The sequence below is a fragment of the Berghia stephanieae genome, chromosome 1 (genome assembly GCF_034508935.2).
Source record: "Berghia stephanieae isolate SIO BIC M18660-M18661 chromosome 1, UCSD_Bste_1.3, whole genome shotgun sequence".
NCBI lineage: Eukaryota > Metazoa > Mollusca > Gastropoda > Nudibranchia > Aeolidiidae > Berghia > Berghia stephanieae.
In genome coordinates this window covers 77,426,648-77,452,540 of record NC_088360.1, presented here as the reverse complement: position 1 = coordinate 77,452,540, position 25,893 = coordinate 77,426,648, and the positions used below count along the sequence as shown (strand labels likewise).

At 33.7% G+C, this 25,893-nt stretch overlaps 1 protein-coding gene across 1 annotated transcript; it reads left to right on the top strand.

Moving 5' to 3' along the window:
* The first annotated feature begins 493 nt into the window (after positions 1-493).
* LOC144957765 (ATP-binding cassette sub-family B member 10, mitochondrial-like) lies at positions 494-25,606 on the top strand. Its single transcript, XM_078889178.1, has 13 exons — positions 494-620; positions 4,413-4,895; positions 8,109-8,515; positions 10,697-10,831; positions 12,059-12,205; positions 16,142-16,277; positions 16,612-16,698; positions 17,136-17,348; positions 17,931-18,010; positions 21,602-21,782; positions 22,288-22,331; positions 22,610-22,644; positions 23,384-25,606. The coding sequence occupies exons 2-13, from the start codon at positions 4,487-4,489 to the stop codon at positions 23,607-23,609; spliced, it is 2,100 nt and encodes a 699-aa protein (XP_078745304.1). The 5' UTR covers positions 494-620; positions 4,413-4,486; the 3' UTR covers positions 23,610-25,606.
* Positions 25,607-25,893: the final 287 nt, after the last annotated feature.

Sequence of the window (25,893 nt, the reverse complement as noted above, 5' to 3'; positions counted from 1 at the left end):
TAATCACAAAAAATTCTAAAGGACAAGGAAAAATTAAAAATAGATAAAAATAAATGTTAATTTTAAGTTAATTGTAGAAACATTATTCTCTGTGTGGCCAATTTTGGCCAAATTGGCCAGGCCAATGGCTATCTCGCAGCCACGGTAAGAATCTCGTCAATGATTGATAAATCAGGTTCGAGAATTGAGATCTATTTCAGGCACCCGGTTTCGAACAACTCTCAATCAAGATTTTCCGAGAGTAAATAATCCACTGTAAATGTATTATTAAGCCGTTGAATTGCTATAAATTTTATGCCTGTCCATTTCTGATGATGCCTATAATAATAAGCTCAGTATCAAAGTCGTCACTATCCAGTAATTTAAGTAAGTATAGACGATAATTGGTCCTTTTAAAATATTTTTATTTCCGCTGGACTGAATACACAGCTGTGTTTTCAGTCCACTGGTGGACTGAAAACACAGTTCCATAAGGATTTGGCCGGGGGCCGGCACCGATCAAACTTTTTAAAAAGCAACATGGCTGCGCCCTTCAACTGTTTATGTTGACTGGCCAAACATTATGTAATCTGTCATTTGATAAACATTGACGTTGCGTCAAAGGAGCACACAATTAGAGGGTAAATTAAAATATAATCAGTAATTTCCCTGGAAACAAAGAGCATGCTAATTAATGTAAATCGCAGACATCATTGTCCTTCCTTATTCATATTCGAGTATTTGGCTGGTCGCTCTTCTTTCTACTGTTACTAGATCAGTGAGTGAGATCTACAAGTACAAGTAAGGTCTAGACAGAGGTATTTTGGCAATTTGAATTTGAGGTAAAAGTAAAGGGAGTGGCTATTCTCATCCTGGGTGAGAATATAGGTTGTGACACCTTCTCGCGATTCTCACCCCTGTATTAGCCAACAGTAACAGGTGGTGTTAGCCTAGCGGCCGCCCCTATTCGCACCCGATCATCATCATCTCTCTCGTGACTGTCACTAAGTTAGTGGTCTAGTACTGGCACTGGACTGGACGTAAGAGTGTAGTGTAAGGAGGGTGAACATACATCATTACCTACATCTCATGTATTTACAATTTAGACTGGATGGGCTTAACATATGGGAATCATGTTGGAAATCTGTACTGTATACGGGAGTTGATATCATCATCATCATCATCATCATCTCTCTCTCTCTCTCTCTCTCTCTCTCTCTCTCTCTCTCTCTCTCTATTTCTCTCTCTCTCTCTCTCTCTCTCTCTCTCTATATCTCTCTCTCTTACTCTCTCTCTCTTACTCTCTCTCTCTCTCTCTGAGAAATTCCATAAGCTGATAATGGAGGGAGGCGACCCCCAAACAACCGAGGTGTTGAGCGAAGGGGAGACCATGATACGAGATCAAAGAGAAAAAGCCACCGGCACTTGGATGGTAGAAATTCTTTTTTTGGAGGAGGGGGAGGGGGTTGTGATAATCAGAATGGGATGTGTAGACCTGTAAATTCTCAGTCAATTAACTGAAATCAGTCAATTTGTCAAATTCAAATATTTAAAAAAGGAAAGAAATAAAAAAAGAAAGAATTCACAAATCGTAGTCGAATGACCGTAAAATAATTAGGAGTGTTCCACAGCGCTACGCATAGCTCATGGGGACCGTTTATATTAACGATGTATATATTGCCAAGACAAAGCTTTTTATAAAAGGCGTGTCTGAACACTTCCCTGGGTATTTTCACACATCCTTCGTTAAATTATATTTTCACTTTCCAATCCGTCGTGATCCCAACTGTAGCCAATTTTAACTGAGCCACCGAGCGATAAATTTCACTGTTTCATCTAAGCCAAAATTGACCACATTTACCCTTCGAGTCTCAAAACTATGATAAAGTAAATTGCGAATGCCGCAAGTCCGTTATGTAGACATCTTCAAATCGAAAGGTAGGATAGATTGCTACAAGCACATTTCGATTGCCTCACGTAAACAAACTGGTTGACCGTTTCTTCACTGATTGTGTACCTGATCATAAGGAACAATGGTAAGTAGCCTAATTAATTCCCGTGCAAATCAGGACGTTTTCTGGCTTGTTTTGCTCAAGCCCAAGCGAGCTTGCTGTTTTGTGGCGATTTACCTTCATTTCGATTCTTTGAATTTTTCCGCTACGCCTGCCGAAGTTTCTTCTTGATAATTCACTTCTACTTAATAATTCAGTGTATTGGCCTGAAGTCATATTTATTTAAGTTTTTTTTTCTCTGTCATTTACTGATTGAAAATCAAGTTTGCTCATTGCTACATTATTCTAATGTTCTCACAATGGCTGAGCTGTTCGTGGATCGCAATTCAGACTTGTCGAGCATCGATAAAGATGTGAGTCCCGTGAGGAATAAATTCAATTGGTCATGGCTAGAAGTTAAAGATGATAATGGTGATTATTTTTCTATGTCAAAAAAATTCCAGAGGCAGGAATATGACTTTGATGAAGTCATCTTCACCTATATGAATGACATGCTTATTAGCATTCCTTCTACATCAAATTATGGCAGTCATACTTCCAGTAAGAAATAACACCCACTATTTTGATATATTGTATTTATCACTCTCCTCTCCAATGATGCCCTTATTTAAAAAAAAAAATAATTGAATCTTCAGTTTGTCGAAGAGTTTCAGTCAATTTTTATAGAGCTCATTTACAGGTCTAGATGTGCACTTTAACATTTGTAAAATAGATGATTAGGAATGTATGTTGCTGTCCCTCCAGGAGAATGCCACTACATACACATACGTGAGACCGCATGTTTTTGTTTTCCGCATGTCTTTGCCAAATATTTTGTCTTTATTATTATTTATTATTTTTTTAATTAAAGAAAAAAAAGTCGCTCGAAAATCTGGCTGGTCCTATTTTCCTGAGTGTTCAGTCATGGCTCGAACCCAGGACCTTCCAATCCGAAAGCGAGTGTCATACCACAAGACCACATAACCACACAATCTTGATGGAATTTGGCATAGACATAGATAAATGAATTATTTAGATGCCTTTTCTTTTATTTTTTTGCTATCTCAATTTTGACAAAAATTAGAAGAGTTTTAAAATGACGTAATTTTTCTCAAATGAAATTTTTTTTGATAGAATGTGCCTACATTGATTTCTATCACATTAAAATAAAGCTTGATCTCTGCTCTTTAAAATGATACCAGAACCGTTCAGATACTATGAAAAGTAATGCAACAGTGATCATGTGAAATGGTGTTATTCAAATTTTAACTCAAACTAGTGCTTAACTTTTTCAATGGCTAATCGGCACCTGTCGACAGGCTGGAATTAGACTACTTAATATTAACTCTTAAAAGATACGATACGATACAATATATCTATTTGAAAGGTTTTATCAGGTCATAATCTTTTCATACACTTCCTTTATCTATATTGTTTCTTACCAAATTTTCTCTTATTTCAACAAAGTCACATATTCCTATTTTTCCTTTGTTTACATTCACTATTTTATACACTTCCTTAAATTTTCCAACCGAATTATGCCTGTAAAGCGCTAAGTGTGATTTCTAAATAGATAAAATCAATCAGTGTCTTTTATTACAGTTTTGATTTCATGAGTTATATTAAAACTCTTGAATTGATGCGAGTTTTAACGAGCATAAATACATGGTTTTAATATAAGGAGTGAAATAAGTTTTAAAAAAATGTAATGAAAGACAAAAATTATTCTTTTTTTTTTTGCACCTGAAAACTGATTACTGAAAGGGACTTAGAATTTAGAAGCTGAAACTGAAAGGTTAGCTCCCAACTTTGCTTCAGAATTTGACCTGCCTTTGGGTGACCTTAGCTCTTCAAAAATAATTCAATTCCATACATGCCAACTCCCTAGATTTTATCGGAAAGTTCCTGTTATCTGTTCTCATCTCCCAGCTACTTTCCAGATTTTCTCTAGTGTAAATAAATAGGAAAATTATCATCATCATCATCATCATCATCATCATCATCATCATCATCATCATCATCATCATCATTGCCAACCTCATTATTGTTATAATCATCATCATTTTCATATCTTCGTTTAGATACAGATATATGCAAAGAATTTTCCTGAATATTATTTCTGAAAAGTTGGCAGGTCTGCATGCTGAAATAGATTTCTGTCTGACCAGGCATGTACTATTACTATGTAGCAGCATTGATGATAAACACAACAGGTTTCTTTATAAGTATTTTTTTTCTTTTTTGAGGGTGCAGTAATCATTTTCACTCAATATATATTTAATTTTTATATCAATGAATCGTCATGAGATTCTTAGCTTGTGGCTAATGCTTTTTATCTGTAATTTTCAAGGCAATTTTCCAGTTCGATTGTTTTTATGATAACAAAGTCTGGTACTAAATCAGTATAGTATATTACAAGCTATTTTTTTTTTCTTTTTACAGGCTTTTGAACACACTTTCTTCAATGGATCCTCAATTTTCATCCTGATGTGGTAGTTTCCTTTTAAAGCTTCAGAATGGCACTCTGTAAAATTTTGATGTACACAAAACAGCTGCCATTCAGTGGCATCAGCAATAAAACTTGCTTTCGTTCATATTATTTTCAACCATACCTCAGGACCTATTGTCAGTATGGCCATCAAGGGCATATCCCAAAATGCATTCAACATTTTAGTAATAGAGAAGGAAAGTATGCATTATTTGCAAGTCACAAAACATCATCATCATTCTTCAAGAGCAATCTACAATCATTTAAGCGAATATTCATGTCATCATGTCGTCGGAGATCAAACAATTTAAATGGAAACACTGAAAAGAATATTAGTAATAAGATTGATGTAAGTAATTCAAAATCAACAAAACTTCAACCCGGTGAATTGAAACGGTTGATAGGGCTTATGAAACCAGAGAAATGGAAATTATCAGGTAATATTGACTGCATAGTTGATATGTTTGTATCTTTGTTATTTTTTAAAAACTCAAATTTAAACAAACTTTTAAATGAATAGAATTAGGATTCCTCTGCTTTGTTGTTTGAATTATGGCATATTCAATAAAAAAAACTTCTGTTGATTGTTTCATACAATACTTTATAGATTTTCCCCTCTGTTCATCATGTTGCATATATATGTATTTAGGGGCAGTCAGAAGTTAATGAGGGTGCAGCCAGTCATGCCAAATTTACTGACTTTATGTGGAATATTATCTTACTTGCTTTTCTTGTATAGGCAACTCCCAGTTTCTTAGATTTTTAGCAGAGTATGATGGTATGATTGAAGGAGAATTCAGTGAATATAAACAAATTAAAAGAAGTGTTAGACAAGGATGTGTTTTGTCACCAGACCTTTTTAATATCTACAGCAAAACAATTATTAGGACTTTAGGAGAGAGTCCAGGCATTAAGATCAATGGTGAGATTATCAACAATATAAGGTATGCAGATGACACAGCAATAATCTCAGACTCAAAAGAAAATTAACAATTACTCCTTGATAAAGTAATTACAGAGAATGAACGTATTGGTTTATATTTAAATGTAAAAAAGACAGAATGCATGGTTGTATCAAGGAGAGAAAGAAATCCAATATGTAACTTAATAAGCAAAGGAGAAACGATAAAACAAGTTAAGACATTTAAATATCTTGGACATATAATAACTTCAGGTGGCAGATGTATCACAAAAAATACGAAGAATTGGAATAACTAAAGATAATTTTAATAAAATGAGCCTAATTTTTAAAAAACACAATATCTCAATCATATATTAACAATATAGGGTTTTGAAGGCCTATGTATGGTCGGTATTATTATGTGGCTGTGAAAGTTGGACAATTACAGAAGACATTAAAAAGAAACTGGTGGCAGCAGAATTGGGGTTTCTTAGAAGGATGTTAAGAATCTCATAGACAGAGAAGAAAACTAATGAAGAAGTATTAGAGCAAGCTGAAACTAAAAGGTTGCTAATTCATACAATAAGAAAAAGACAAATGCAATTTTTAGGGCACCTAAATCGACATATAAATGTATTGAACATCTTGCTCTCACAGGAAAGATAGAAGGTAAAAAGAGTTAAGGTAGACCAAGAAAAACATATTTGAATAGTTTGAATAGCTGGGCGACAAAGAAAGAGAAGAGTAATATTAGTTTTTTTAAGGTTATCTGAACCGAGAGAGGAATGGCGTACCATGATCACCAATGTCTGGCACAGATTTGGTACTTGAAGAAGAAGAAGATGATGGTTAACCACGTTTTAATCTGATTTCAATTTCAAGTATTATTTTCTCAGCTCCAATTCATCTGTACTGTGATAACAAGAAGATCCAGCTTTTACCTTTTCATTTCCCTGTTCTTTCGAATTTCATCTTTTTTGAAACTGTTTAAGTACCTTTCTGAATATAGCTGAATATCTCTGCTGTTCTTTGCTTTGATCCAATTACAGCATTGGTCCATTCATGAGTAGTCTCATTATATCTAGAGAATACTTTGTTGTCCTTGTGCCCAATTTTTTTCCCTTGTATTTTTCTGTTTATTACACCTAAATTATGTATCTTAGTATCCATGTATTTGGATCTTTTATGATAATAAATGGCATTGGTATAGCGCCTTACCCCAATTTCGTCAGGCTCTAGGTGCTTTACATTCTTCAAGTAAATAAATAAATACAATGAAAACAAAACATAGCAATTTCATTTACTCAGCAATAGACATTACATTGTACACACATAATAGGAAAACCTTCATTTACAAAATCGAAATCATGAAACAAATCTTGATTTTTCAATTTAGATTTGAAAGTTGATAATGAGTCAGCACTTCTAATATTCAAACGTTTGTTCACTAATTTTACAGGATGTTTTAGGTTTAGATAAGATTGTTCTATCGCTATTAGATCTTAGATTTCTTCTCTGAAAATAGGGGTGTTCAAGGCCATATAAATATGCAAGGGCATGACTATTTAGAGTTTTATAGAAATGGAACAAATTTCTCAACAGGTAATCAGTGCAACTCTCTAAGGAGATCAGAAGCAGATGATTTAAAAATTATTAAAAAAAAAAAAGTATTCTAGCAGCGTGGTTTTGTACAACTTGAAGGTTTTAATATTTTCTTTCGAGATGTTAACTTTGAGGGAGTTGCAATAATCTAATTTGGATAATACTAAGGCATTTATCAAAAGTTCAGCTATGTTAAAAGGAATCAAGTAAGTGTCTAATTTTACTTATTCTTCTTATTTCAATGTACATGCATTTGATGAGGTGTTTAACTTGAACTGACATTGATAAGTTGCAGTCAAAATAGACAGCAAGATTTTTTACTTTGGTGGCAGATTCAACATCAATAGTTCCAAAATTAATCATTGGAGTATCAACTTGTTTAAGTATGTTGGGCCTAGCCTAGCATTAATTAAAATCTCTGTTTCATCATCATTCAACATTAATTTGTTATGATTCACCCAATTCTTAATTTCAATAAAGCAACATTCAATCCTATTTATCAATTTGCGTAAATCAGTAACATGAACATAACCATAAATTTGAGAATCATCTGCTTAAAAATGATGGAAGAGTCCAAATGCACTTATTACAGGTAAAAGAGGTTGCATGTACATTGTTATGAGAAAATCTCATCTTTTATCTAAATTCATTTGGCGGTTATACAATACAGTATGCGATACAGTATCCTCAAAAACAAGCAATGTTGAGCTTGGCTAGTGCTTGGATGAGTGACAATAATGGCATAAACCTGACCCTAATGTTGTGTTCTTGGGTAATATACTTTGCACCCATCACCTCACTCAACTCTTGTGTGAATGAGTAATTGACTATAATAGGCACTAAACGTTGTAAGAGTGTGAGTCCAAAATGCACATTTAACAGGAAACTTGTATGAAATGGAAATTTGTTTCCACGTGTACTGCCCGAGGGAGTAAATGAAGCATTGTGCAGTGCACTGAGAATGGTGAAACACTTAAAATGTATTATATGTATAAGTGTGCACAATTGTTTATTTATTTACACCATTATACATTGATAAAAAAAAAAATAATGAAAATGGGAATCTCAATTCCTTCTTGAATCGATTTAGTTAATTTTTGAATTATAATGGTCAAAATTATTATGTATTTAATTTACTTTCACCCAGGTGCCTTACTGTGTCTACTTGTATCAAGTGGTGTCAGCATGGCAGTGCCTTATTTCATTGGGAGAATCATAGACATAATTTACTCAAAAAACTCTGGAGGAGAAATGTTGCTTCATCTACAGACTTTTTGTTTGACACTGATTGTTGTGTTCCTCATTGGAGGTTTGGCAAATTTCGGCAGAGTCTACATCTTACAAACTTCCAGCCAGAGGATAGTCAAACGATTGCGAGAGACTTTGTTTGATAGGATAATACGACAAGAAGTTGCATTTTTTGACAAGACAAAAACAGGTGAACTCATCAACAGGCTGTCTGCTGACACATCGTTAGTGGCTCAGTCATTGTCTCAAAATGTCTCTGATGGACTACGAGCCATGTTTCAAGCCACAGCTGGGATTGGTATGATGGTATGAAGAATTTTCTTAACTCAGCTTCCCTGAAAATTGCCATGTATTGCCATTTATGCTTTTTGAAAAAGAAAGAACTAAAATTCTTGTCTTGAAATATTTATGCATCAGTTGCATTGCATAGCTACAAACTGTGCAAAAGAGATGAAGTTACTCAAAAAAAAAAAAAGAACCAAATCCCAAAGCCAGGTCCCCCTGTAGGTGGTGCATTTCCTTATTATCTCGACCATCCTAGTTCTCAGTAGGTTTTTGTTTTGTTTGTATTTGTTTTGTTTGTTGGGATGTTTTTTTGTGTGTTTTTTTTTTTAACTTTTCTGAAAAAAGACAGAGCAAAGAGTAAGAATTTACCAACATTTTAGAATTACAGATTTGCTCACTTCACTGATTATCTGTCCTGGGTGGGGTTCCCTACCTCCACAGGGGGCAGGGAGGTACTTACCGTGTCTTCTATCCCCTTATATCTGTTTTCCAACATGCTTTCTGTCTTTGGAGATTGCTTGGTTTTGTCCCGACCTTCGCTGGGAGGGAAACAGTCAAATGCATAGTTATTGTTTTGGGAGATGATATTTTTTTTCCTTGTAAATCATCTCTCTGTTATGTATTATTATATTTCTAATTTTTAATGTATAATGAAATGTAAGCATTTGAGTGTATTCCTCTTTGGTGGATCTTGTGCTTGTGTCTGGGTGAGACTTATAGGTGATATCAGACTAAGTACATTGATGGTATGCTCTTGGAATCTACATCTGATCCCTATTTGTTCCCAATTCCCCTTTGTCTTACTCTCTCTTGGGTGCTTTAATTGTAATTCTAGAACTTTCGACTATCTCATTTTCTTCCTTTTTACTGGCGCTGATATAACCTAAATGTGTTGCAAGCACCGTAAAACCCTTAAAAACAAAAACAAAACATGATTATCTGTCAAACTGTGGGCAACAATGTTACACATCATCATTTTTTGTGATTTTTATTTTTTTGATAAATATATTTATTCATGTGACAATGTTTTACAAAATAAGCTCAATGATGGCGTCAGTTTTACTTGTTGGTGGCAATTAGTTTTGTAAATATTATTAATTCAAAAACTAATACTTGTAGGTTTCATAGAATGATATTTATTATTTAATCGAGTTCAAATTTATCATAGTTTAAGAGCAGGAAATTATTTGTGATAGATCTTAATGACTTGATTCTCTCTTTATATGTCTACAATTATTTTTTTTACAAATAAGGTTCTGGGTGGGGATCCTGACCTCCCATAGTGGGCAGGGAGGTACATGCTGTGTCTTCTATCCCCCCATACTCGTTTTCCAATTGTTTCCTGTCATTGTCTTGGAATGAGATTACTTAGTTTTGTCCTGATCCTTGCCAGAGTTCTTTGGCTGGGAGGGAAACAGTCGAATGTATAGTTATAGTTTTGGGAGATGATATTTTTTTCCTTGTAAATCATCTCTCTGCTATGCATTGTATTATGTTTAGTTTACATCTTATGTTATATGATTGGTAAACATTTGAGTGTATTCCTCGTAGTTGGGACCTGTGCTTGTGTCTTGATGAGACTTTTAGGTGATCTCAAAATAAGTACTTTGGCGGTGTGCTCTTGGAATCTACATCTGTTTCCTATATGAACCAATTCCCCTTTGTGTTACCGTTTTCTTTTGTGCTTTAATTGCAATTTTAGAACTTTTTACTATCCCATTTTCTTCCTTTTTACTGGCGCTGATATGACCTTAATGTGTTGCAAGCGCCGTAAAATCCTTTTAAAAAAACAAAAACAAACAAATAAGGTTGAAGTATTACCTCTCAAAACTACAAGTTATGCTGCTCTTGAATGGTTGGAGAGTATTCCCTAAAATTGAAACAGTTGTCTGATGCAGATGAAATAGAAATTGGGTGATTGGTACAGTATATGTGCGACAGTTCCACACATTTTTACACCAACTCATTCAATCGATTTACGCACTTGATGTACAACAGCTTTTGTCATGAGACCAATTTTTCCTGCTCGATCCCTCCATCCATCTCTGTTAAATCATCAAAAAAAATAAAAAATTACTTTCTCCTCACCAGAGTAAACCAATGATTTAGCTTTCATTCCAGCCCCCCCCCCCCCTCCCCTTTTCCCTCCTTACATTACAACATCCAGCTTGAAATTGTGATTTTGCTTTATTATATTTTCAGGCATATGTCTCCACCAAACTAACATTGATATCAATGGGCATCGTTCCACCTGTTGTCATTGGCTCCATAGTGTATGGCCGATACTTGAGAAAAATTACAAAAAAAGTACAGGACTCTTTAGCAGATACCACTCATGTAAGCTTATATATCCTTTTATGGGAGAATGATATAAGTAATGAAGCCTGAGGTGTCAGATGAAGTTGTTATTTGACATTCATGTAAGAAAATAAATGTAATAATGGAAAATGATTGTTTATATTCAGTACCATAAAAATGTAGAGAAACATGCATGAAGAAACAATTGCCTTGATCAGGAATAAAATTAATAGATTTCTTGATGGTACTTGATCTCTGCGATTCCTAACCCCTGAATGCATTCAGAATAGTTAGTTCAATGCCATGTGAAACTTATTGAACGTATTTCTTTTGATATGTATGATAGTTTTTGTTCGAAAGGATGTATTCCTCCATTTTTGGGGGGAAAAGAACAAGAGCATTATGATCATGAAGATGATGATGATGATGCTGATTAGGAATATGGTGGTGGTGGTCTTGATTATGATGATGAAGATGGTGGTGGTGGTTGTGATGGCAGTGGTCATGATGATGGTGGTGTGATGATGATAATGCTGCGATGTGGTCTAGTGGTATGACACTCGCTTTCGGATCGGAAGGTCCAGGGTTCAAGCCTCGCTCTGCGCATAGTTGAGTCCATGGAAAAGGCTCTTTACTCACATTCTCTCACCATACTCAGGTGTAAAATGAGTACCTGGCCGTTAACAGTGTTGCCTCTGTCTGAAAAATTGTAATTTCGCCAACAGATGTCATGATGATGATGGTGGTTTAAAACAAATTTTAGAATAATCTATTAAGGTGAGAAAATGAAACCTAATTATTACACATTATTAAGACATCTTCCCACCATCAGATGAGAAAAGTGAAATCACACCTGAGTAAAGATAAGGTCAAAAAGACAATAGTCGATTGATGAAGTTGATGCTTGATACCTCACCTCACGTGTCACGGTCTCTCCTAAAAAGTTATAGATTGAAATATATTTATTGTTAATTGGAACCATTTCTGTTCATTGTCATTTATAAAATTATTTATAAGTGCTCTTGTATTTAATTTATCATTTATAGTCCTATGGAATTGTTTGGAACTTTTTATCACTCTTGAACATAAAAAAAAAAAAAAGAAATTAATCAATGCCTCAAATGCACAGACCTTGGTTTTAATGATACTGATACCATTCATTTTGACTGGAGAAAGGAGTTAAGTTATAATAATGATGATATGATTTGAATAAAAACAAAATTCCTGAGTGTTTTTTGGTTTTTTTTTGTGATCAATGTCTTACAGGTTGCTGAGGAAAAAATCAGCAACATTCGTACGGTGAAAGCTTTTGCCCATGAAGACATGGAAAATGAGACATATAATCATGGAATAGAGAAGGTTCTCAAATTGTCTTATCAAGAAGCTTTGGCCAGGGCTGTATTTTGGGGATTTGTAAGTATTTGAGCATGACCTTGTATTGATAATGATTTCTCATTGTTATTATTAATGTATAATGATACATGTATTCTTATTTAAGACTTCCTCAAACAGTATTTTATTGATAGAGATACTTTACTAATAATTTAATGTATAGTCAAACATATGAAACATGAGCTAGTTTTGCAAGGTTTACTGATAACAATAGTTTCAATATAAGTTATAGTTTCAGTAAGTGACAACTATCATCTCATATTTCTTGTAATGTTAACCTTAATATCACTTTTTTGAAAATGGCTCATGCTGACATAATACCAGATCGCGGTTGTGGGTCACATTTTTTCCTTTTTTCAAAGCAGAAATTGTTTTTCATCCATATCCTTTAATGCCAAGCTTTAGTTGTGTTGATTTTTATGCGTTTTTCTTATTTTGGGGTACATTGTTTCCCTTATGCAATCTGATTTACACCTTATCTTATCACCACTAAGAACACAAAGATCATGCATCAAAATTGCGTTGGAATTGTGTAATTGAGTTAGTAAGATTTGAAAATAATGTTAAGGTTATAGATTTTGTCCTCTGTCATTGTTAAGAATAACAGGACCTGATTATGTAATAGTGAATAAAGAAAATACCATTGTCTGAAGTTTGACTCTAAGGTGTTGATAGAACTATTTTAAAATGCATAATTTTATTTCATAACGATATTTTTAAAAAAAGTGTTATCTATGATTATTTTTGAAAAAGTGAATATTGAGACTTTTCCATTGTCTTGAAGTCGATGGTATGAACGAGTATAAGTGGGCATCTATTCTTGAGTGTAGATGTATAAAGAAAGTTTTCTAATTTATTTTAGACTAACATTTTACTCAAACTGCATCTACTCTTTCCTTTAGTTCGATCTACTGTAATATGAAGATATGTTATCCTATATAAACCTTCAATAATGAGTCACTTATTGCAAAGCCAGAGGGGTGTAGGTTATTAGATAATTAACTCGTTAGAGACCCAGCAGACTGGCAAAGGTCTGTAAACCTGTGTTTACAACTGAGGACACGTGGGTCTGTTGATTTTTCCAATAAAAGAAAATTTGACTTGTCCCTTTCAAAGAAGCAGTGCATTTTGTTCATGTATCAATCATTTGTATTGATGAGACTCAAAAAAAGATGTTACTCTATCAGATTATTTTTATTTCTTTTTCTTGATTTTCTCTTGTGTTGACAAGCTTGGTGAGATTTGATATCATTTGACACTGTAAGATTCTTTTTTTTTTTTCTTTTTCTTTTTTTTTTTTTTTTTTGTTCACTTAGACAAAATATGATGGAAGTACATCTATTATGGCTTCGAGTTTAAGAAGGAAAAACCGCATTGAATCAAACCGTATGCGTTCACAAGATTTTGATCACATAAATTCCAATGTACATTTTTTGTTTTCTTATCATAGTTTGGAATTACACTTTGCTAATGATTTCTTTTTTCATTGTTTGGATTGTTTGTTTTATTTTGTTGTTGTTGTTGTTGTTGTTGTTTTAAAAAAAATATTCAATTGACAAATTGGAGCCAATCTCATGGACTTGAACTGTTTATCTGTTACACATTAATTATGGCAAATACACTTATAATGAGGCAGTATTTAACAACAACAATACATTTTAAAGATTCATTACACTTGTAATGGCATAGTGTTTAACAACATAAATGAATTTTAAAGATTCAATAAAGAACAAAATAGGAGCAAGGATCAAAATTTTCTTCGGTCTTCTGGAACCAAAACATTTTAAATTCTATATTTTATTCTCTATTGAACCTGATGTCTTTAATTTTTAAAAAAATACTTTATCATGGGAGAGGGATTAATACACATCAGTTTTCTGAAGGCAATTAATTATTTTTGACAAATTGTTCATCATGTTGCTTTTTTAAAATATAAATTGTGAGAAACTCGACGTTATATCTTCATAACCAGAGAAGCAATAAAATTTTATGATTTGATGAAACCTTTTATCACTTTGAGGAAATTTAAGATATTCCCTCTTTTAAAATTACTTTTATAAAATCAATTTTGACTGAGAATTTAAGTCTGTCAAGTTTAGAAAACATCATATCAGATCTAAAGCAGCTTATCATCTGTTTAGTATTCAAAATTTCTGATTTAAACGTCATCAAGAATCAGAATCACTTACATTGCCAGTAACTGGGTCGGACAGAAATATTTATTTGGTTTACAATGACAACAGACAAAAGTCTTCAAATTGTTTACAAGTTGGAAATTGTTTTGCAGCGATAAAATGTCTGATCATAAAATTCAGGATTAGACATTATTAATGAACTTTTAGAATTAATTTACCTTGAAGGGAAGATTGTTATTTAAGAACCTTAAGAATTAATTTGCATTGAGGGGCAAATTTGAATAAATTGGTAGTTAATAGAAATCATATAACAATTTAATTAGATTAGTGTTAATGGTGTGAGGTAAATTATTTAGATACGTCATTACTTATTTCATCAATGTTTGGATTCATTGTAAGATGATTGTGAATCAAATGACATCATGGAGTGCATAAATAAAGTTTCTTCATCTTACTGCATTTTCATGATTTTAAATCTGTGCTCTATAAACAACAATTACAATGTAACATGATGTAGCATGCCCACCTAACATAATGTCAATAAATATAGTACTATTACAAGCTGAAGTTGGAGTAATGCCCTTAGCTCATTCACGCCTGTAGTTTTGGTTAATATGCACCAAGAATAACCATTAAGTTAGTCACCGTATATTTTTGTTTCTTATTCATTTGATAATATTTGTTTCACTTTTTATCCTAGCATATCTAGATAAACAGGTTTCATTTTAACAAGTCGTACAATTACCTCACTTGTGATGCGTCAAGTACGTTATGCGTTATGCGTGATAGGGAGCCAGTTTTAAATTAATGGCGTAATATGCAACCTTATCATGATACATTTTAAATCCCTATAACTCCTGGGAACTTTGGTGAATGATGCTCTTCCTTATCTTGTAGTTTTGATTTGTTTAAAATCACAACAAGATACTACATGGTAGTGTTGTCAATTTGACTTTTTAAATGCCAAATAAATAAAAACTAGGCATTTTTAAGCCATTTGGCCTGGATTAATTTGGTTTGGCATTTTGGTATTATTTTTTTATTTATACTTTTTTTGTTTATATGAGATTTTCAAAAATATTGCAGAGATTAAAATGTTTTTGTTTTTATTTTTTTTAAAGGTTGATATATAAACAAATATTTATTGTTTTTATTCTTATGAAAATATTTAATAATATGATCATGTTTTAATTTGAAGAAGTTTCCTTGATTGATTTATTTTCCTACAATTTTTTTTTTAAGTGTTAAAAAAAGTGCTGTCTGCAGGGGTTGTGAACCCCTGAAAATTCTCGTCTCAAGTGAGTTAACACAGTGATGTTGATGATGACGTGAATGATGCTGATGAATCCCAAATTTCCATAAAATGAGGAAAGAGAGACATTAATAAATATAACAAACAACACCCGCGCGGTAGTGATATCCCATGCTGTGTACGTCTGATGTTCTCCATAATATGTAATATTTTCTATCAATGAAATAAAAACAAAGCTTCAATTACTTTCATGGTACCATAATTATTTTTTTCAGTTTACAACCGTTTTAGTCAATAGTGATTGCCTCATTGCTATCTTTTTCACACACCCCTACCTTTCCCCTCTGTTTCTCTCTCTCTCTCTCTCTCTCTCTCTCTCTCTCTCTCTCTCTCTCTCTCTCTCTCTCTCTCTCTCTCTCTCTCTCTCTTTCTCTTTCTCTCTCCCCATTTACAATGAGAGATTTTTAAATATAAAAACTAAAGAGGTAGAATTGCATTGCATCAACCCACCCAAATAAATAGTTTTTATTTGTTTTGACATGACTCTGAAGACAATCCTTTTTTTTGCAGACGGGATTCTCAGGTAACATCATCATCACTACCATTCTGTACTTCGGAGGTTTTATGATGATGGAGGCCAGCATCTCTGTCGGTGACTTGTCTTCCTTTCTTCTCTATGCTGCCTATGTTGGAGCCTCAATGGGTGGTAAGTTAAAACTTTATATAGATCTTAATATGATGTGGAAATTTCCTGCTTTCTATTTATTGATCACTTCGGCATAGCTCCAAACCTTTTAACATAATATTCGAAATTGCTAATTAGGTCAGTAAATTAATTTGGTCAAATAATGATCCATGTTTAGTCTGTACTTTTGTTTTTGTTTGTCTGTTTGTTTGTTGTTTTTTGAAAAATTGCCAACAATATTTCATGCATTGGATGAAGAATATAATATAATAATCTATATTGAAGTTGAACTTGGAACTTATATATAGGTAGTATTTGATATGATTCTTATCATAAATTGTCTCTTTCCCTGCAGGTTTAACAACATTTTATACAGAATTGAACCGGGGCATTGCAGCCAGTCACCGTATTTGGCAATTAATTGACAGACAGCCTTCCTTAGGTAAATATTTTAGATCATGAGGTCTGTTTAATGTGGTAGCCAAGTCTTTTTGATTCAGAGACTTCTTTCACCTGATGAGAGAAATGGAGGTGGATTTTTTTCTTCCGTTTTCATTTATACTAGGGTAAGAAGCGGATATTAGGCGAAGAAGTGAGATAATAGCGGAGTGTTTTTAATAGAAAACAATTCTGTAAGACAAAAGTGAAGGTTATTACACAATGTGGACTGTGTATAACAAGGGGGTTATTTTGCGGTGACCACTGCATTTTAGTATAGCCGTTTCAATTTTTACAGCTATTTCCCTGTTTTGTTAAAGGCTATTAAGTGTATTATTTTCATTTTTTATTAAACAATAAGTAGATATTTGTGTGTCGTCTTTTTGAAAAGTTTCCCATTAATATGTCTGTTTTTTAATACCTTTTCTCATAACTCTTCAGAGGAACAGTCATCAACAGCTCTGTCAAAAGTAGATGGCAGTTTTGTCTTTGAAAATGTTTCATTTTCGTACCCTTCCCGGCCAGATGCTCCTATCTTTTCTGGTTTAAGTATGGAAATTCCGGATGGGAAAATTACAGCTTTAGTAGGGCCGAGTGGCTCAGGAAAATCTACAGTAGGAGTACTAATGCTTCGCTTTTTTGATCCTACATCAGGTAAGCTAACAAGTTTTAGCCGTGCCCTTATTGGGGATCAAGCATATTATATCTGCTTTTCACTATTGAGATGACTTGCAGTGCAGTTTTTTAAAAAAGAATTGAACCTAAATTAAGAGAGTATGCTATCTATTTCACTCATGACATATTTTGGATGGATACCACTCATTCATAGTAGTCGCTTAAATACTAAAAACCTCTAATATGCAAGTCATACCATTCCAGCTATGTATTATTTTCATTTCAACACAGACTCTGTCACAGTGTTGAACTTGATGTGAGTTAAGTTTTCTGGAAAGGATTTTGTCCATTGATTTCAATATTGAATTATGTGAATCAGCTCAATCATTTGATTTATATAAATAAAACCATCAAAAAATACTGCTTATCCTCTCGTGCTGCATTTTGACTTATTAAATCTAGACTTTATAACTTGTGTTTTTTTATCTATTGAAAAGTAAAATTCATTTCACAGCTCAGTATCAGTTTCAGCAGACATCTGTCCAGATTTCATTATTATTGATTTGTGAGAAATAAAAATCTTTTTTTTTTAATGATAAGAATTATAATTTTTGCTATCAGGGGTGATACGATTGGATGGACATGATATTCAGGACATGGATTCATCTTTTCTTCGATCAAAGATTGGAGTTGTCAGTCAGGTACTATTCTTTTGAATTAGAAGTAATCTGTAAGACCCAAAATTTGATGCCTTGAACAATAGCACAAACTAGCTCAGGTCCCAAAGAATGGATTTGGAGTTTAACTTTGCTTCAGATCAATAGCATTCAAAGGGAACCTGATGTATATTCCATTTTTTAAATCAATGCGAAAATTATACTTTATTGCCTTTTGGTAGGACTAGCTAGTCTCTTAAAATTTTCAATATTTTTTTTTTTTTTTTGCCATAGATGAATGTTATATTTGACAAGATTTTTTTTTGTGATCAGTTAGCAGTTTAGGTATTATGGATAAAGGCTTAACTGATTTGGAGGGAATCATTTCTATACTTCATAGTCTAAGTACTTGAGGTCCTAACCCAAAATGGAATGCTATTGATCTTTATATAAAGAGAAATCAAAACGTTTTTCATCCTTGAATAAAGTGGTAAGAATGACAAGGGATCCTCAGGGGTAAAACAAAAGAAGAAAGAAGACAGAAATGGTTCTCACACTTCCAAACACTTCTGGGAGAAGATCCAGTCAGAGCAACGGACGATGACGTAGACCTAGAACCAATTCTGCAAGATAGTAGAGTATAGACAAGAGTGACTTTACAGTGGATGAGATAAAGAAGGCCAAAAAGTCTCTCAGTTGATATCCTGTTGGAGTTTACAAATGGATTACTAAACAAGAATGAAAAACCAAATCAGTGGTCGGAAATTGATCTGATTCCAGTCCCAAAGGGAGGAGACCTAAGTGATACCTCCAACTACAGGGGAATCAGCCTTGCCACTATAGCTGCCAAACTCGCCAATAAGATGATCCTCAACAGAGTCTAGCCAGAGATAGACCCTCATCTACGTCCTTGTCAAAACGGCTTCAGACCAGGAAGATCCACGACTGCTCACCTCCTGGCATTGAGAAAGTTAATAGAAGGAGTAAAAAGTCACAACAAGAAGGCAATCATTCTATACGTAGACTTTAAGAAGGCCTTTGACTCGATACATCGCCCTACCATGATGAAAATCTTAAAAGCATATAGTATACCTCCTAAACTTCTCTCTGCTATTAAAAGAATGTATGAGAACACACGGGAAAGGTTATCTCTCCAGATGGTGAAACTGAGCTGTTTGAGATCAAAGCAGGGGTGCTTCAAGGTGATACATTAGCCCCCTATCTCTTTGCAATTGTCTTGGACTATGTGATGAGAAAGACCTACGCTGGCATGGAGAACGAGCTGGGCTTCACGCTGCATAGACAAAGAAGTAGGCACAATCCAGCTATGACTGTCACGGATCTAGATTTCGCAGATGATCTGGCTCTACTGAACGAGGAGATGGACCAGGCACAAGAAGTCCTCAACGGACTTGAAACTGAGGCTGAACGAGTAGGACTATGCTGTAATGCTAAGAAGACAGTTTTCCAAACCTACAACCAAGAAAGGCCAATTAGCATACAGGCAAAGAATGGAGAATGGCTGACAACTTCAAGTACCTAGGAGGTTGGACCCAAAGCAGTTCCTCTGATATTTCTGTCAGAAAAGCATTGGCTTGGAGTGCCTGTCACAAACTCAGGAAAATCTGGAGTTCAAACCTACAGAGGGAAATAAAGAAGAGACTGTTCCTGGCAACGGTAGAGTCAGTGCTTCTATATGGAGCAGCGACATGGACTCTTACTAAAGCCCATGAGAAGCAACTGGACGGCTGCTACACCTGTATGCTGCGGCTGGCCCTCAATGTAAGCTGGAAAGAGCTCATAACAAATGAAGAGCTCTACAGTGACCTCTAAGATTCAAAAGAGAAGACTGAGACTTGCAGGGCACTGCTGGAGACACAAGGAGGAGATTGCAAGCAGTCTTGTTCTATGGGAACCACCTGAGCGAACCAGAAGCAGAGGCAGGCAGAATAAAACCTACATTGACTGTCTGCTAGATGACACAGGAATGGACAACACCCGGGAGCTGCGTACGCTTATGGAGGACAGGACAGAATGGCGAAGACTTGTGGCTCATGTTGGGCGCCCCAAGGAAGTAAGTAAGAATGAAGCAATGCATTGACACAAACACCAAGAAGAAGCAGAGATGCCACTGATAGATTTAAAGGGGCTGCGTTTGGGATTATTTTTCCAGATTCAGATTTTTGCACAATATTTCTGAAAAAAACTAGTGGAAAAATTGGCATTTTATTCAGGAGAGTACAATGTGTTTTTTTTTTAATTATTATTGACACATTTCAGGTTTGAATAACTCGAGAGCTATGTAAAATTTCATCAAACATTTTTTCGCCATATGTGCAGAATTTATTCAAGTTTTGATTGATATACACTGTGTGTCCTTTGGTAGCTGACCTATGACGTCACCAGTAGGAAAGGGTAAATTTGACATAAACCGTAATTTATATTGGCTTTGTCCGACATAATTTGCGAAAGTTTATTTCATTTAACATGTCAACCTCAGGATATCAACTTGGAACATTGCCTTGACACTGTAAAATTCATTTGTGTATGACGTCTCAAATAAGAGAAGCCGTTCACTTAGTCACATTACTCATGGTGCAAAAGACGTGGGACGAATTGGAGAGACGCTTGCGGCTTGTTATTGGAGCTTTAGATCAGACAAGTGCACAAACACACGATCACAAGTCGGATATCAGAAAAAAACTTTAATAAACTTGAGTTAATATGTTGAAAACAAATTCATGTCATCGCTGCTGCTCTTGAGGTATTCAAACCTGAAATGTGTCAATGATTAAAAACAAACACACTGTAAATTCGGATTTGTTTAAACATTACCCTTTTCTACTCTTGGCATCATAACTCAGCTACCAAAGGGCGAACAATGTTAAAACTTATATCAATCAAAACTTAAATAAATTCTGCACTTATGTAAAAAAAAAAAAACGTTTGATGAAATCTTACATAGCTTTGGAGTTGTTCAAATCTTAAATGTGTCAATACTTTAAAAAACACACTGTATATTTGACCAAATTGACAATATTCATATATTTTATAATGATCATTTTTATATTTAAGGATGGTATTCAAGCATTTTGGGTTGTTGAATCTGAGTTGTGTTTTTATTGCCTGTGGCTTGAACGAAGTTTGATATTAGGTATCTAGAGTGTCCCTCAAATTACGTTATTTTATTGTTTAATATATATAAGCATGAAATATTCAGTTATATCCGAATTGACATGCAAATTATGTGTGTTTTGCTCTTAACGTTGAACTATCATAATCAGTTCCCCTAATTTTTTTTTCGTTTTTTTTTTTGTAAATCACACATGTTTATATTACTTTTGATGTCTTTAACTGTATTTGTTAGTTCTTATTTACTTTTTATTTTTATTCTGACAGGCTCTGGTTGCCATACCTTCTAAATAAAAAGAACTAATGATTAGATTTTTCTTTTTTAGATAGGAGCTTCCAAGATACTACTTCCACATTAGATTATCACCTGGTGAATTTATATCCTTTATTACTCTCATTCTTAACGGGGGGGGGGGGGGGGGGGGGGATCCAGGATAGTTGTCAAAATCATAAGAGTGGCAAAGTTCTAATTCTATTTTTAAAAATCTTATATTCAAAAATCAGGAGCCAGTGTTATTCTCCACTACAATTATGGAAAATATTGCTTATGGTGCCCCATGCCCACATTCAGTGTCCGAGGACCAGGTTATGTCTGCGGCCATCAAGGCGAATGCTGCCGCATTCATTCAGGATTTTCCTCAGGGCTTTGATACAATGGTGGGACAGAGAGGGCAAATGTTGTCAGGTAAATAAACCTTTTTCATTAATTGCTGAATACGTTGACATGCTTTTTTACCAAACATGCTTGGGATTTGCTAGTGTAAAATTCACGAGTTTTTTTCTGATCATACCATGCTCTTCTGTGTGTGAGGGGGGGGGGCAGCTGACACGAACTGTCTGTGATCTATTTTGAGTGACAGTTTGAAAAGGGGAGGGGGTGTCAAGCACGGATGCTAGATAAAAATCTGAAGAAATATTACACAGTGCAATAAAAAAAAAAAAAAAAAGAAAAAGTATGAGGAAAAAAATTCAGCACTATCATTCACTCCTTTTCAGAATTTAATTCATGAGTGAAAACACCTCAGAAGAAAATATGAAATATAGAACTATCACCATGAAGTCTATTTTAGTACCATTTTGTCAATGAAAATCTTAAGAAATCACATATTTATGACAAATTATTTTAATTACACTATCAATATTTTATAGTTATATAAATTCTTATCATTATTCTTCATATTTCCTTATAGGAGGTCAAAAACAGAGGATTGCTATAGCAAGAGCCATTGTGAAAGTAAGACAAAATCATCATATTTCTATTTTAGTACTTTATTTTTAATTTGAAGATATCAATGACAGCTTTCAAAACTTTGGACATTTTTTGTTACTATTTCAGAATGAAATCTCTTTTGGAAATATTAAATATTATGTGGCATCAGTGAAAACAAATTGAGATAATTACTGTTCACTTTTCATAATCCTTCTTTTTGTCAGGAATTCCATGCGTTTTTAATCTAGTACTGATTGTATTTTGCCTCTTTTCTTTTTAAAGATATTTTTAATTATTTTCAGAATCCCAAAATTTTGATTTTGGATGAAGCAACTAGGTGAGATTTTTATTGTTCATTTATTTTTTATTTTAAATAGATTTCCTATTTTTGTTAAAACAAGGCTATTCTGAAAGTAACCATTGTTTCAGAATCTTGTCCCAACTGACTTTCTGAACAGATTTTTGTTTTTTTGTTTCTGAACATTGGTACAACTAAGTCTTATTTTGACACTTTTGACATATTAGTGCCAGTTTTATTCTATTACTTTTCGTTGTAAGCTTACAGAGTTTCTGTTATTTAATTTCAAAGCGGTTACAGCATTCAATCAGCTCCATCTAAAGTATATTCATTTTTAATGTTAAAAGTGGTAAAAGACTTATGGTTTTTGAAATCCGAAATTGGAATCAATTTATATTTATTGTTTAAAAAGAAAGAGTTCAGTCAACTGACTCAGCACGGGACCCTAGATTTATATTTTCAATGCTAAATGAGATCACATTTATAATCTTTGCAAAGAGGATTTTGTCCATCTCTAGATGGAAGCAATGATTCAGGACAGTAACTGAGTCAATTCATTTTTACCATAGGCTTTCTACTGAGCCCAGGATAGGGCCTGGAGATGGGGTCAGTTTTCAGTTGTTATTTAAATTTTGACTCGAGGATTGTTTCCACTTACTCGATACACAAGTTTTGATCATACCATTTTAGTTAGGGCCATAGAATGCTTATGTAAATGATGTGATAATGAATTATTATATAAAGCCAATAAGTAAATTTCTTCAATTTTCTCTCTTAGTGCTTTGGACGCAGAATCAGAGTTCCTTGTACAAGATGCTCTAGAGCAGCTGATGGTAGGGAGGACCGTTCTCATTATTGCACATCGTCTATCCTCCATCATGAATGCAGACAACATACTTGTCATTGACAAGGGAAGACTAGTTGAAAGTGGCTCGTATAAAAAGTTGATGTTGATGAACGGCTTGTTCAGGAAATTGGTAGACAGGCAGACTCTGTCTAGATGATTAGATTAGAAATTGGTGATATTATTTATTCATTGTTTATTTTGATTTAAAGGATGGTGGGACTTGCTCTATGTGGTTGGAACTTGTGACATATCCTCATAATAGCCAAGAATTGTAATCAAAATTATTTGTCTTTCCTAATTATTTTTTTGTTCAAATTTTCGTATTCTACTTTTTACATCTTTTCTTACTTTTCATAAATTTCTCCACAAGAGTGATATTATTCATTATGGTGCCGGGTAATATAATTTGTTCTTCCTATGTATCACGTAAATGAAATGTAGAGGCAAATTTATTGATTTTGAAAATTTCCAATCATAATAGCTGTGACCAGCCACTATGATGATTTTGTAAGATATGTGATATGTCCTCCTTGTGTTATAAACAATGATATGATAATGTATTGGCATTAACAATGATTGGAGTTTATATTTGGGATCCTACTAAAAGTTAATAAAATGATGCTTCCACGCTGAGCTGAGCAGCAAAGTGTTTTAGGATTTAATTCATTTTATACCTTGACATGAAAGAGATTGCCCGTTTTTGTTTTTCATCACAAAGAATGAATCATTACTAAAAGATTTTTGTTTTCATTCTTTTAACTGTCAGTAATTATCTATTTTTTAAAATATGTCACAATGATTTTTTATAACTGTGTTGTCCAGCAAAGGCCTGCTTTCAACAGCATTTCTCAGTTTTATTGGCATTGATATCCATGATTATAATGATAATATAATAATAATAATAACAATAATAATAATGCTGAAAACTTATATCCCGCTATAACTCCAAGATATCAGATTCTAAGCGCTTAAAGCTTAACGCTTATGGCATACTAAAGTATACATGTATTTATAGATTGACCTTGTTCAATATTCAAAGTATATTTTATGATAAATAAGACTGGAAATATGTAAAGTCGATGAAAGGCAGTTTTATTGTCCTCGCTTTATGACCTGGGGGCAAGGCTTCAAGAAAGAAAAAAATATGATGTGCTCACGTCGTGAGTTAGGTGATTTATTCTACTCACTTGTTCACAACTTAAAATAATATAGACATGAGTGTGGCTACAATAAAATATATCTATTTGTGGGATAGTCCTGTCACTTGCCAAACATACATATGTTTGAGTGGACTTGTTAGTTAGGGCTCAGGTTTTACTTTTTGTTTTAGTTATTTTCTTATAACCCTACAATGATTAAATTGTCAGCTTTGGTGACATATCCATGTCTCCTGAATCTTAGAATCGTTGATTTAAATATCATTCCATTGTTTATAGTTATTATGATTATTTTAGCAATGTTTGTGTTCTAATGTGTTTGCCTAGTCCTGATCTCAAATTTTATTTTAACAATTATAGTGGTATTTTTTATGTGAATCGATAGGATGTCAGAAAAATTATTTAAAAAATTGAGTTGTGTTGTCTTGCAAAATTCTGTCATAGAAATCCATATATGATTGGCATATGCCTATTTAGACCATGTTGTCATTGAATATGAATCATTGAATCCTAATCTAAAGAAGTTATAAATTTAAGTTGGATAACACCTTTCAAATATCCCTCGAACACGAATGGTGAATTTAATTTTTCATTTTTTAGAACACCTTGATATCGTGGGTGATTCCTGTTAACATCAGATGTTTCTCCTTACATCCTACATATGAATTCTTATTCTTTCTTCTAAATAAAAAATAAATACTTCAGGGTTAATTAAATGTTGAAATGTATTTTATTGGGATGTTCATTTGTTTTGTTTTTTAAGATGTATATGTGGTGGAAAAGGTAAGATATGTCATGTCAATGAATATGGATTATTTAATTACTCTTTGATGTATTATGGTGTAAGGACGTCCCATGTAGCATGAATATCTTTGAACGAGTTGTGATGTTTATTATTATATTGTATGAGACATTTATGCGTGAAATTTTCCATGTACAGTAGAGCAGATGAAAGTGATACCAGAAGTGATCAATAAATATATTTCTATCAGGGGCATTCTTATTTTTTCTTTTCTCATTTATATTTGCTTACATTTATTTTGCCAGACAGCTATAAGGAACAAGATTTCCATTCCATACAGCTGTAAGGGGCAGGGGAATGTTGGCAGCCTGTGGGTCAGTGGATTTTTTTTTCAGTCCAAAGCTTTGATATCTCTTCTATCTCCCTAAATTATTTGTCCTTTCCATGTGTCTTTTTGTCCCTGTTCTTGGTTGGTACCATTTGATTTCATCCGGATTCTTTAATGCAATCTTTTATTTGATATCCTCTTTGTACCAGAACTC

Bases quoted from the DNA above. Each gene is read 5' to 3' on its own strand.
- LOC144957765 (XM_078889178.1), top strand. From the start codon at position 4,487: ATGGCACTCTGTAAAATTTTGATGTACACAAAACAGCTGCCATTCAGT. The intron at 17,349-17,930 runs GTAAGCTAACAA...TTTTGCTATCAG, and splicing joins CTTTTTTGATCCTACATCAG to GGGTGATACGATTGGATGGA. The intron at 22,332-22,609 runs GTAAGACAAAAT...AATTATTTTCAG, and splicing joins TAGCAAGAGCCATTGTGAAA to AATCCCAAAATTTTGATTTT.